This window comes from Pleurodeles waltl, chromosome 10, assembly GCF_031143425.1.
Source record: "Pleurodeles waltl isolate 20211129_DDA chromosome 10, aPleWal1.hap1.20221129, whole genome shotgun sequence".
Classification (NCBI taxonomy): Eukaryota; Metazoa; Chordata; class Amphibia; order Caudata; family Salamandridae; genus Pleurodeles; species Pleurodeles waltl.
Window position 1 is genome coordinate 593,777,117 of NC_090449.1, and position 11,134 is coordinate 593,788,250.

General features: G+C 42.4%; 1 protein-coding gene across 2 annotated transcripts in view; it reads left to right on the forward strand.

Annotated features, from left to right (window-relative positions):
• CRHR2 (corticotropin releasing hormone receptor 2) overlaps positions 1–10,486 on the forward strand; it is a 1,806,030-nt gene extending 1,795,544 nt beyond the window's left edge. For both annotated transcript variants that reach the window (XM_069211048.1, XM_069211050.1), the window contains one exon: positions 9,832–10,486. In XM_069211048.1, the coding sequence (XP_069067149.1) occupies positions 9,832–9,972 (141 nt within the window). In that variant the 3' untranslated portion in view covers positions 9,973–10,486. The remainder of the gene's footprint in view (positions 1–9,831) is intronic.
• Positions 10,487–11,134: the final 648 nt, after the last annotated feature.

The window sequence follows — 11,134 nt, forward strand, 5'->3', positions numbered from 1 at the left end:
TCGCGGACTAGGGCATCAAAGTTTAAATATGGTGCACGGTTTGTGCCGATTGTGTGTCAAAATGTTTGACGCACATTCGGCGCAAACAGAGAATAAATATGCCCCGAAATGTGCTATTATTAACTGAAAGGTATTGAGTTACTGGTTGAGAGGGTTGGAAGCCACACTCCGGCAACAACCACAATCCTTATCAAAGTGAACAACAAAAGTCACCAAATTAACCTGTGCTTAACACTGTGGTAGCTTGGCACACAGCTGGCACAAAGCTGTCAGACTAGACTTCGAATGCGATGTGTTAAGTATTTAAGTAGCACACAAACAGTAAAAAAGTGAAAACACAACACAAGAAAAATAGCAAACCAATTCATAAAAATACAATAAATTATAATTAATAAAATTATACCAGAACAAGAATCCAAGTGGAAGAACCAAACATATTTAGTTTTACATGTTTTAGTTCATATACTGCTTAAAAACATAAAGAGCCACTCAAGGTCATTTGGTTGTGCTAGACCAGGGGAAAGTTCAGGTCTACTGTGATGGAGAGTGTGTTGGACACTGGGACCAAATCAGTCCCACTGGAAAAGTTATTTTCTCAAAGCCCGGCACAAAGAGTTCTGTTTGCGGTGAGGAGGCTACATGAAGCAGGGAGAGGATTGCAGATGTTCGTTGCTATAGCACGAAGTATAGGCCAGGCCATGTGGGCTGTTATGATTGGAAATCAAGAAGCCAGTAGGGCCTCACAAAGGGTCATTACCGATGCTTAGAGTTGTTGGTCACCATGGTGTCATTGGGCTAGCTCAAATTGCAGATCTCAAGCTAACAGTCATCGCTAGCGGTCTCTGTAGTACAAAGAGATAGGCTCACTGCAGCTTTGTGTTGACCGTCATCAAGGGTGGTAGAGTCCTGTCATGAACGAGCCCATTTGAAGTCAAAAAGAGCCCAAAACTTAAGTATTTCACCCTTCTTCAGACTGATGGCAGCCAAGGGTCCAGAAAAAAGGGAGGGCATCTCTTGGCGATCAGGAACTCACTCAGGCAGAGGCCGGCAGATCTCAGGCAGGTCCAGTTGGCCCAGACATATCCAGTTGCAGCAGGTCAGGTTGGCAGTTGCAAGGAGGCCTCTGGAGCTTGTTTTCTCCCCATAGCTCAAACAGGTCAGCCAACTGACCTATGGAGTTGCTCAGGTTAGCCTGGGTTGAAGCTAAGCAGGTCCAGTTTCCTTCTCAGACAGCAAGGTAAGTCCTCAAGAAGGAGGGCTGCCCTCTGAAAGCAGGTCATGCCTTCTTCTGTATTTCCACACATCCAGGAGTGTTCTGATGAGTGGCTCTGGAGATCCAATATTTAAATCCAGGGCCAGGCTTTGATGTGTGGGGATTTCATATACTATCCCCACCTATGGTTCTGGAAAGTTCTTTCCCTTCCTCTGTCAAGGCTTCAAGAAGTCTAGTGTGTCAGATTCCTGTGTGTGTGTATGAGTGTGAGAAAGAGAGAGAGAGTCCATTGAAGTTCAAATGGGGCTGGGTGCAACTCCTCTCAATCATCCTGCCAGGATGGAACATCTGAATCTCCCTTTGTGTCACGGTCTCGAGAGAATACATAAACCCCAACAGCAGAGTCATTCACTGTCATGTGACCCAGGATATTGGCAGATGGCACAAATGGTTAGGACAAACAGAAGTGTAATCTAAAATCCAACTTTACCATCAAAGAGGCTTTTAAATTACTATTATTTGAGTGTAAACAGCATAATTCTAACCACTCACAATCCAAATGTATCACTTATTAAATGTGATAAGGTAACCCAGTGGAAGTCAATGGGAGAGGGAGGCTTTACCACAGATAAAAACTACTGTAGGAGTTTTTCACTGCCAGCACATGTAAAACATAAGCACACATGTCCTACGTTTTCAATACCATGCACCATGCCCTATGAGCCTTTAAGGCCCATCTTAGGAGTGACCTACATGTATTAAAAAGGAAGGTTTAGGGCTGGCAAAAGGTATATATTTACCAGGTTAAAATGCCAGTTTACAACTGCACTAGAGGATGCATTGACAGGTCTGCATCATGTTTTAAAAGGCTACAATGAGTGCTGCAGGTCCACCAGTAGCATTTAATTTATATATTATGGGTACATATAACACCATTTACTAGGGAGTTAAAATTAAATTAAATTAAATACGCTGATTATGTGTAAGCCAAGTGTACTATATTTGAAGCACATCTACTTTAGTACTGGTTATAAGTGGTAAAGTGGAGAGGGTTCTAATGCCAGCAAAAACAAATTCAGTAAATCAGGAGGAGTGATGGCAAAATGGTTGGGGGATGTTAGACCTGACATCCTTAAGGTGGTGTTCCCCCAACTTTTTTCCCTGCCTCCCTCAATTTTTTTCTTATCTCGTTTTTCGTGGTTTTAAGACTCTGCATACTTTACCAGTGCTAACCAGTGCTAAAGTACTTGTGCGCTCTCCCCTAATCATGGGAATACTGATACATCCCCAATTGGCACATTTAATTTGCTCATAAGTCCTTAGTAAAGTGCGGCTAGGGTGCCTGCAGCACTGATTGTACCACCCACATAACCCCTTAACCATTTCTCAGGCCTGCCTCTGCAGAGCCTTTGTGTTCAATTTTACATTGCCATGTCGACCTGCTCAAGGACTGCCATTCTGCTGGAACTGTTGTTTGCTGAACTCTTGCTGTGTTGCCCTGCTACCTGCTGCTCTATCTCTGCCTTGGTGAGAAGGACTGGAACTGCATTACTTGAAACCAGAGTGAGTTCAAGGGCTTTCTGGCTTGCCTCTTGTTGCCTAAGTCTCTGGAACATAAAACACTTAGAACCCTCCTGTTCCACCCTTAGGATTATCTGCTTGTCAAGGAAGTAGTCTCAACTAGTTTTTGGGAACAGATAGAAGTAACCCTAGTGCCCCTGGGGGTAGATAAAATGTGCCATAAGCCCACATACCTGCAAATTCTTCCAAGTATAGGCAGTGGGTCACCATCAATGGGCAATGGGTGGAGGCTCTGCGAGACAGAGGAGCTAGCATGACATCTTTCAAGTGTGAGCTAGTGTCTGCCCATGCAGTAGGTGAAGCCTCTGGGGAACACCTATTTTGCTGGGAGGCCAATCTCCTTGACAGTGAGCCTAAGGTTCCTGGTGCTGGGGCAGCCCATGTGCAGGTGGTCCATGAATGCTGTCGGACCTTTCAACTGGGCCTGGCTCATGACATACCCCTTTCACGACATTTTGGGTAAGACAAGACCTTTGCCAGGCTTGTCTCTCACTTCTATTGGCCCTGAATAAAGATAGCCTCAGATGCATTCTATAGGCCCTGTCCTACCTGCTAGACTTGTGGGAAATCAGGGAAAAGGCAAAGATCTGATGGGGATCTTTACCCATGTTGGGTTCTCCAAGGAGGTAATTCTGACAGAGGTCTCCAGGTCCCCAGGACCTGCCCACACAAGATCAAAGAGTGGAAGGGTGAGACCACCTACCTGGTGGACCTCCAGGCCCTAGGAAGCCACTAAGGGTGCTCCAGGTAAACAGATTGAAGCCTCACTTTGAGAAGTGGAAGTGGAGGGTAAACCTCTCCCTGGCCTCCTCTCTGCACAGGAACCTGTTGGGTCAGTGGAGGGTGTCAAATTCTCTACCACACTTACCCAAGAACATCAAGGTGGCTGCTACCAGTTACTGGAACAATTTGTTTTCCCTCACCCCTGGACTCACACCTCTGTGCATCCATGGTGTCGACACTGGGAACAGTCCCTCTGTAAAAACCAAAAAGTACAGGTTGTCTGATAGGTGAGAGCTAGCATCGAGGAGGAAGTCTCCAAGATGTTGGCATTAGGGGTGACTGAGCGCTCTAGTTGTCCTTGGTCCAGCCCCATGGTGTCAGTACCAGAGGCTGCCCGAGTGGGTGCACACCAGAACTCTGGTTCTGCATGAATTACAGGGGACTCAACTCAGTCACCAAGACTGATGCCCACCTCATCCCCAGAGCTGATGAGTTAATTGACAGACTAGGTGCTGCCAAATTCCTCAGTACTTTTGACTTGATATCAGGGTACTTGCAGATTGTTCTGACTGAGGGGGCACAGAGACATCAGCATTCTCAACCCCAGAGGGTCATTACCAATTCCGGGTGATGCCTTTGGTTTGAAAAATGCCCCAGCTACCTTCCAATAGTTGGTTAACAGGGTCCTGACTGGTAAGAAGGCTTTTGGTGCTGCCTACTTAGATGACATTGTCCTCTACAGATCAAGCTGCGAAGAACACCTACATCACCTCCACGAGGTGCTTCAGTCCCTGCAACAGGTAGGCCTGATAATCAAGACCAGTAAGTGCCAGATTGGGCAGGGTTCTGTGGGTGTATTTGGAACATTTGGTTGATGAAAGCAAGATGCAGCCCCTCCAGGCCAAGATTGAAACTATCATGGTTTGGCAACCATCTAAAACCCATACAGAAGTGAGAGCCTTCCTAGTTGCACTGGCTATTATTGAAGATTTGTTAAGGTCTATGGTAGCATTGTTGCCCCTCAACTGAGATGACTTCTTAGAAGCAGCCAGAATTGATGATCTGGCAGAGGCTTGTCAGAAAGACTTTGACTTTCTTAAGGAAGCGAGGTACACAGCTCCTGTGCTCTGGGCTCCTGACTTCTCCAAGGAATTCATTGAGGCTAATAGGGGAATACCATAGCAACAATGCCAGGTCTAACAGTAACATACCCAGGACTGAATTTTAGTTTTAGAATGTGATAACAGTAAGGTTTTCTTGAAGGACTCTGAAAAACAATTAGATCATAGGGACACATAGAAAATAATTAAAAAACATAGGGGCATATTTAAGAGTCCGTAGTGCCACTGGAGCAGCACTTTTTGTGATGCTCCGGTGGCGCAATGCCCTACGCCGTATTTACAAGGTGGAGTTAAGCCACTTTTTTGGCTTCACGCCACCATGCAAATACAGCCCCTTCACACGCAGCCTTTGTGTGGACGGGGTGTAAAATGGGTGTTGCTGTGGACGTGCCAAAGCAACACCTATTGCATTTTGATGCTGCCCCACATTTATGAGTTTTCGTAAACCTGAGGCAGTGCCTGGTGTAACAAGGAGAAATGCATTCATTTCTGGTCATTCTGCAGCACACATAGAAAGAGCACATCGCCATTTAAGACTGTTTTTGTGCAGGAAGGTGTTCGTTCCTGCACAAAAACAATCTCCCCTTCAACACAGCCATCCTTGCACTTTGGTGCAAGGGTTGCTGCATTGGCGCACGCGTACAAATTTAGGGCCGGCGCAGGTGAAAATACAGGGGTGCCCATTATACTAGTAAATACGGCTCATCCCTGCGTTTTGAAAATGATGGTGCATGAACCTGCCAAATTTGGTGCAGTGACACACACCATCATTTTCTGTTAAATCTGGCCTATAGTTTGTTTGAATTTTGAACATCCAGGTGCACATAACTCAGTGCCTTGATGAGACACCGTATCCCATGCTCATGTGAAGCTCATCACACAGTGCCTCTTTAAGATGTATAACTAGAGTTTCCATAGTGCACATCACTGTATGCTCTCCTGCTACATATCACCCTCTGATCCATTCATGTGCACAACATTGTGACCACTTTCTGCTTGCCATTTAAAGCTCCTAACAGACATCACCGTGTCCATCTTCTGTGTGGAGTTTCTATGTCTCTTGGCCACTGTACCTTGATGCCTGAATGTCCGTGTCTACAGGTATGTTGACCTGTGAGCATATTTGTATGCTCAAATTGTGGATAAATAGCTCTGTTATTGAATCTGAATGTGCGTGCTTAATGAAAAATACAAACCCATTGGCTTTGTCAGTGCTTGTTTACTTTCCTTATGGAAAAGCTATGTAACTGCTGATAAATTGTAGAGCACTTACAAATTATACTGTGAATTACACAAAGACTGAGCAGGATGAACACAGAAAGAAAGTTGAGCAACATAATTTGTTTTCCTGATTTGGATGACATCTTCGACGAAACACAGCATTTTTTAGTAGTAATTGTCTATGGCAATTTCCCTTTCTAATTAAATTATGCCATCCCTTTTAAATGCAGTTAAGCTTTCTATTAGTTAACTTGTTTTTAAATAGCCGGAGTACAGTAGGAGATGATTATCAGTTAGACAAAAAATTAGGTTATTGCTATGCAAATCAATCCAAATATTTATTCTGGCAAACTTGCAATCCTCAAAATTAGCTGGGAATCAAAAGTTGTTTTCGACTGAATGATTCTATTCCATACACACAAGAACATTGCCAGTCTAAGTACTATTAACTATTTGTGTTTATTTGTGGGTTTACTTGTGACCTTGTAATCACCACCAATGCTTTCCCCACTACAACTGCATGTTCTCTTCCTCTCTATGTTCATGCACTTTTATTTAGACAACGGTTGGCTGGTGTCCAAGGGCAAAAGGCATGTTGCCTACCGTCAGTGGGGAGGAGGATAAAGACATTGAAGCTCCTGGTGATAAATAAAACCAAATTCTATTTTTTTGTGGGGGGTTGTTACTGGAATTGGAAAGCTCTTTTTGGGTTTCAAGCGAGGAAAGTCTTGCCCTGCAGGCACAAGGCAGTGACATCACCATGGTGAGCGTCAGAAGGTATAGCAGTGTGAAATTTGTTTGTGTTTGGTTCTTTATAGCTCTGGTCCATGGTTGAGTCAGGAGAATTCCATTCAAGTATGGCTTCACCTCCTTCGTGATAACTCCACTGTTGGTTTTCAAAGCTAGTGTGTAGGCTGGAATCTCTTAAGCCTGGGCTTCTGTTTCATATGTTGGAGAAGTGTTGAAGAGCATATTGTTGCAATAGAGGAGTTCTTCCTCTTTTATCAGCTCAGCTGGCTTTACAGTGAGTCTGTATTACTTTGTTTACTTTTTAACTGGGCTAAATTCTTCCCCTGCACTGCTTGTTAAGCAAGATAAGCCACCTGTGAAGCAACAGTCACACTACTGGTTGATTAATGCTCTGATTCTGATTTCCTTTTGCATCTGTGTTGCGTACACACATTATTGATTGAAAAATAATGTACAACTGTTTTAATAACCAAATTATGTGGTTATGACAACCTGTTAATCCAGAAGTGCAGCTAGCTACTGTTTTAAAGTCAATAATGGGAAATCCCATCACAGAAGAAAGTAACAAGTGCAGAATAATGAAAAGATATGCATGTTATAGTTTTAAAGTATGTGAGAGGAGTAACAACCGAACAGCAAATAACTGCTTGTGTGATTGTTCCTACAATCGTGGGTTGCTTATATTGAATGAGCAAGCCACAGAAAACGAAACAATCCCTCAGCCTTGGCACAGTCTCCCAGGAGGAAAAGTAAAAGAAGAATTGTATTTTCCAAAAACTTGTTTTAATAATTTTTGGCCAGAAGCATCAAGGTTTTTTGCATTCGCAAACAGTGTGAATGCCCGTTTGCGAATGTAAAAAACCAGTTCAGAATGTATGAAAGACATTCTGAATGCAATTTTAAGGAATCGCAAAAATAGCGATTCCTTAAAATTGCGACCCTGTTTAGAGAGTCGCAAATTGCGACTCTCTAAATAAGAAATTGCAAATAAGGATTCCTTATTTGCGATTCCTTAGCACATGTATGAAGCCATTCCTAAATACGATTTGGGCATTTAGGAATCGCTATTTCCCACCAGGTTGAACCTGGTGGTAACCATGTGCAAAATTTGAAAATGCATTTAAAATGCATTTTTAAAATGTACATGTAAAGCACATATACCCTTTTGGCATTTGTGCACCTTACATGTCCCAAAAAATAATCTTGGGGTGCAGCAGAGGGGGCCTTAGGCCCCCAGCACCCTGGGGTTTTGCATTTCCAAAATTGTGATTTCTGGTTAAGAAATCGCATTTTTGGAAATGCAAAAAATTCGCAGATATGGGCCAACAGGCCCACAGGTGCGAATGGGGACAGATTCTCTATTTGCGATTCGGTAATAGCATTCGCGATTTTTAAGAAATCGCTATTACGGAATCGCAAAAATCATACATACCTTTTGCATTTCTGAAATAGCGATTTCTTAAAAATCACTATTTCAGAATCGCAAATCGGTTGTATCATACGTCTGGCCCTTAGTTCTATATGCACTCTTTTGGAACAGCTCTTTTTATATTATATGGGTGAGGGGGTAGTATCAGCTACGATTTTTTATATATATATATATATATGTATATATATATATATATATATATAGTCAGAACGCTTCACGCCCCACTACATTCAAATTCCAACAGTCGCCACTGATTTAATGCCTCATCTTCTTCCTCCTTTTTCTACCCTACTACCAACTTCTCTTCTTTCTCCATAAAGCAAAAAGTGCAGAACATTATCATTTCCTCTCTAGATCTGAGATCTAAACAGTAATGTAATTTTGGAGTAAATGATGGTATGAAACCAGTAACTGGACCGTGTCATTGACATTGAATCAACTTGCCTTTTAAAGTATTTTAAAAGACGTAACTTCTGCCCTGATAGAAAACCATATGAATATGTAAATGCATGCATCACAGACTGCCTAACATTGACCATAGATATGTTCTGCTAAATGCTTTTGGTTCGATATATTTGTAATTCATAAATAACAAAATATATTTAAAAAACAAACATTGAAACAGCTCAGAACAAGTACAATAGTGACAAAGTTTGTGTCTGCTCATGATGTATCCTGAAGATTGGTTGGATTGCACTGGCGAAGATCGAAGTTGGATAGAAATTATACGTGGTCAAAATGTAATGTAATTACTCTGGTAAAATCGATGACACTTCTGAACTTTGTATTACGGAAAAATGTCCAGATTTTCTAAAAATGTTGCATCATCCAATTTTGCTTAAATGATGCCTTAGGGAGACTGGTTAATATAGAAAATGTCTAACTGGGAGATATTTTGGCCTTGAACCAATCTCCTATATGTATCTTGGAAGGCATTTTTCCATGGGGCTTGTGTTAAAAAACTAAGGCCCAGATTTAAGAAGGCCTAGCTTCTCCTTGCGCCAGGTTAGTATAATTGTTTATGACACTAATGTGGCTCAACAAGACCAAGTTTGCCACACCAGATTTACAAAGTGGTGCAATGCCTGCATTGCACCACTTTGTAACCCCTTGCTCCACATTACGCCTGCACCAGGCATAATGTATGCAAGAGGGGCGTTCCCCTGTTAGGGAGACTGCAAAAATGACGCAGTGGAGTCTATGAGATTCCACTGCTCCATTTTTAGCAGTTGTTTTTAATGCCTCCACAGAGCAGGCATCAAAAGAGGGTACACCATTATTCTTAATGGGCCCTTATGTTCCTTGCAGGGTTAACGCAAACATTTTTGGCGCTAATCCTGCATTGTACTACAGTAGCGGAAAAATTATGACTCTATTGTCCCTAATCAGCCCCATACCGCGCTGTATGTTTAATACAGTGCACACAGAGGTGTTGGGGGCCCTAAGGGGCACAAGTAAAGTGGTGCTGCTTATAATGCAGCACCATTTTTCTTAAATTTGGGCTTAAAAGTGAGAAATAAAGAAGCCACTTTTTGCTCACAAGGAGTATTTCCACAAACTTTTTATGGCATGTTGAAACATTTCGCGATTTATATTTCAGAAGATAATTGAGCAGCATGAGCAATATTGTGCACTATTAACCATATACTAAGGCAAGTTACAGTAATATTATTTATATAGGTTGACGTATGTTCGGTTATTCCATCTATAAAGCTACTGCAGGTAATACATTGAATAATGACTGGAGAATAGTAATTGCCAGCTGAAATATTCCCTATCTTCTTCTTAAACAGGTTCGCTCTGCTGCAAGAAAGAGGTGGCATCGCTGGCAAGATCACCACTCCCTCCGAGTGCGCGTGGCTAGAGCTATGTCAATACCGACGTCGCCCACGAGAATCAGCTTTCACAGCATAAAACAGACTGCAGCAGTTTGACCGTGGACGTGCCGCTATCCCTCGCGACCTCTCTCCTTCTCTCCTTTATTTTTGTCCTTTGGACTGTATTTGTCGATGTGGTTCTGTTCATACGCCAGTCTATTCCATAGGGAGCCAGCTTGTGAAAGGTATGCAGAGCAGGGGGAGTTGAGCTAAAAGGACACAGACCTGTGGGATTTTTCAATACTGTTCAAGCACAAGCCAACCAAATCCAGGAAGACATTGATTTTTCTTAACTGTGATAGGAGGACGCCTTCTTTATGTGTGATCTGTTTTCATTCCAGATTGTGGCTTTGATGATTTCTGAGTTTTGTTCGATTGTTTTTTAAAGGACAGTGGGCCATACACTGAAAGATGGAGATCTTCAGCCCTTTCCTTGAATTTCCGAATTTCCACTTTCTTGTATGACTCTGCGGGTGTATTTGATGCTTTCAATGCTTTTGTCTGGTTAAATGGTGGAAAGTTTAAGTTATTGCTAATACATTTAAGTAAACAATCTTCAGCCTTGTGGAAATGTGTGCTGTCAGGTTGCCATTGCCACAGGTCTGCTTTTTCCTCTACATTTATATTTGTTAACTGGGAGTGTTATTAATATCTATATATAGCTATTTTTCTAAGCGTGAACAACTAATATTTGTGAGTTAACTATCAATGCAGAGAAATCTGTCACGTGTAAGCACCAAAATTCAAAAACCTGCATCTTCCTTTCAGACATTACTTTTTGTGTGCTTTGCAGTCTTGCATGTTGGGACCCAAATAAGGCTGGTATTCCTTCACCTCATTGTTTAGATGCCTGAGGACAAATAACAACTTGAGGACAAGTGCAGACGGTTGAGAATTAATGAGGTGCCAGCCACACTTTTATTAAAAGCGACATCAAACAGTACAGTTATTCTTTCGCATGCTTTATGTGATCGCATACTGCTCACAAAGTAATGCGATGCCTTAGGTGGATTGATGAACGAACAAATTAGGTTATAAATCCTGCTATACACATCAAGTCAGAACATCAAGAACACTAGAATATGTACCATAGGTGCCCCGCGGTGGCTTCCCTCCCCTGACATGATAATGACGAATAAGCATCCATATATTTCTCTCTGTTACATACTGGATTCTGATGCGACTGCCTTCTTTGATGAGAAAGTACAGGACATGATTC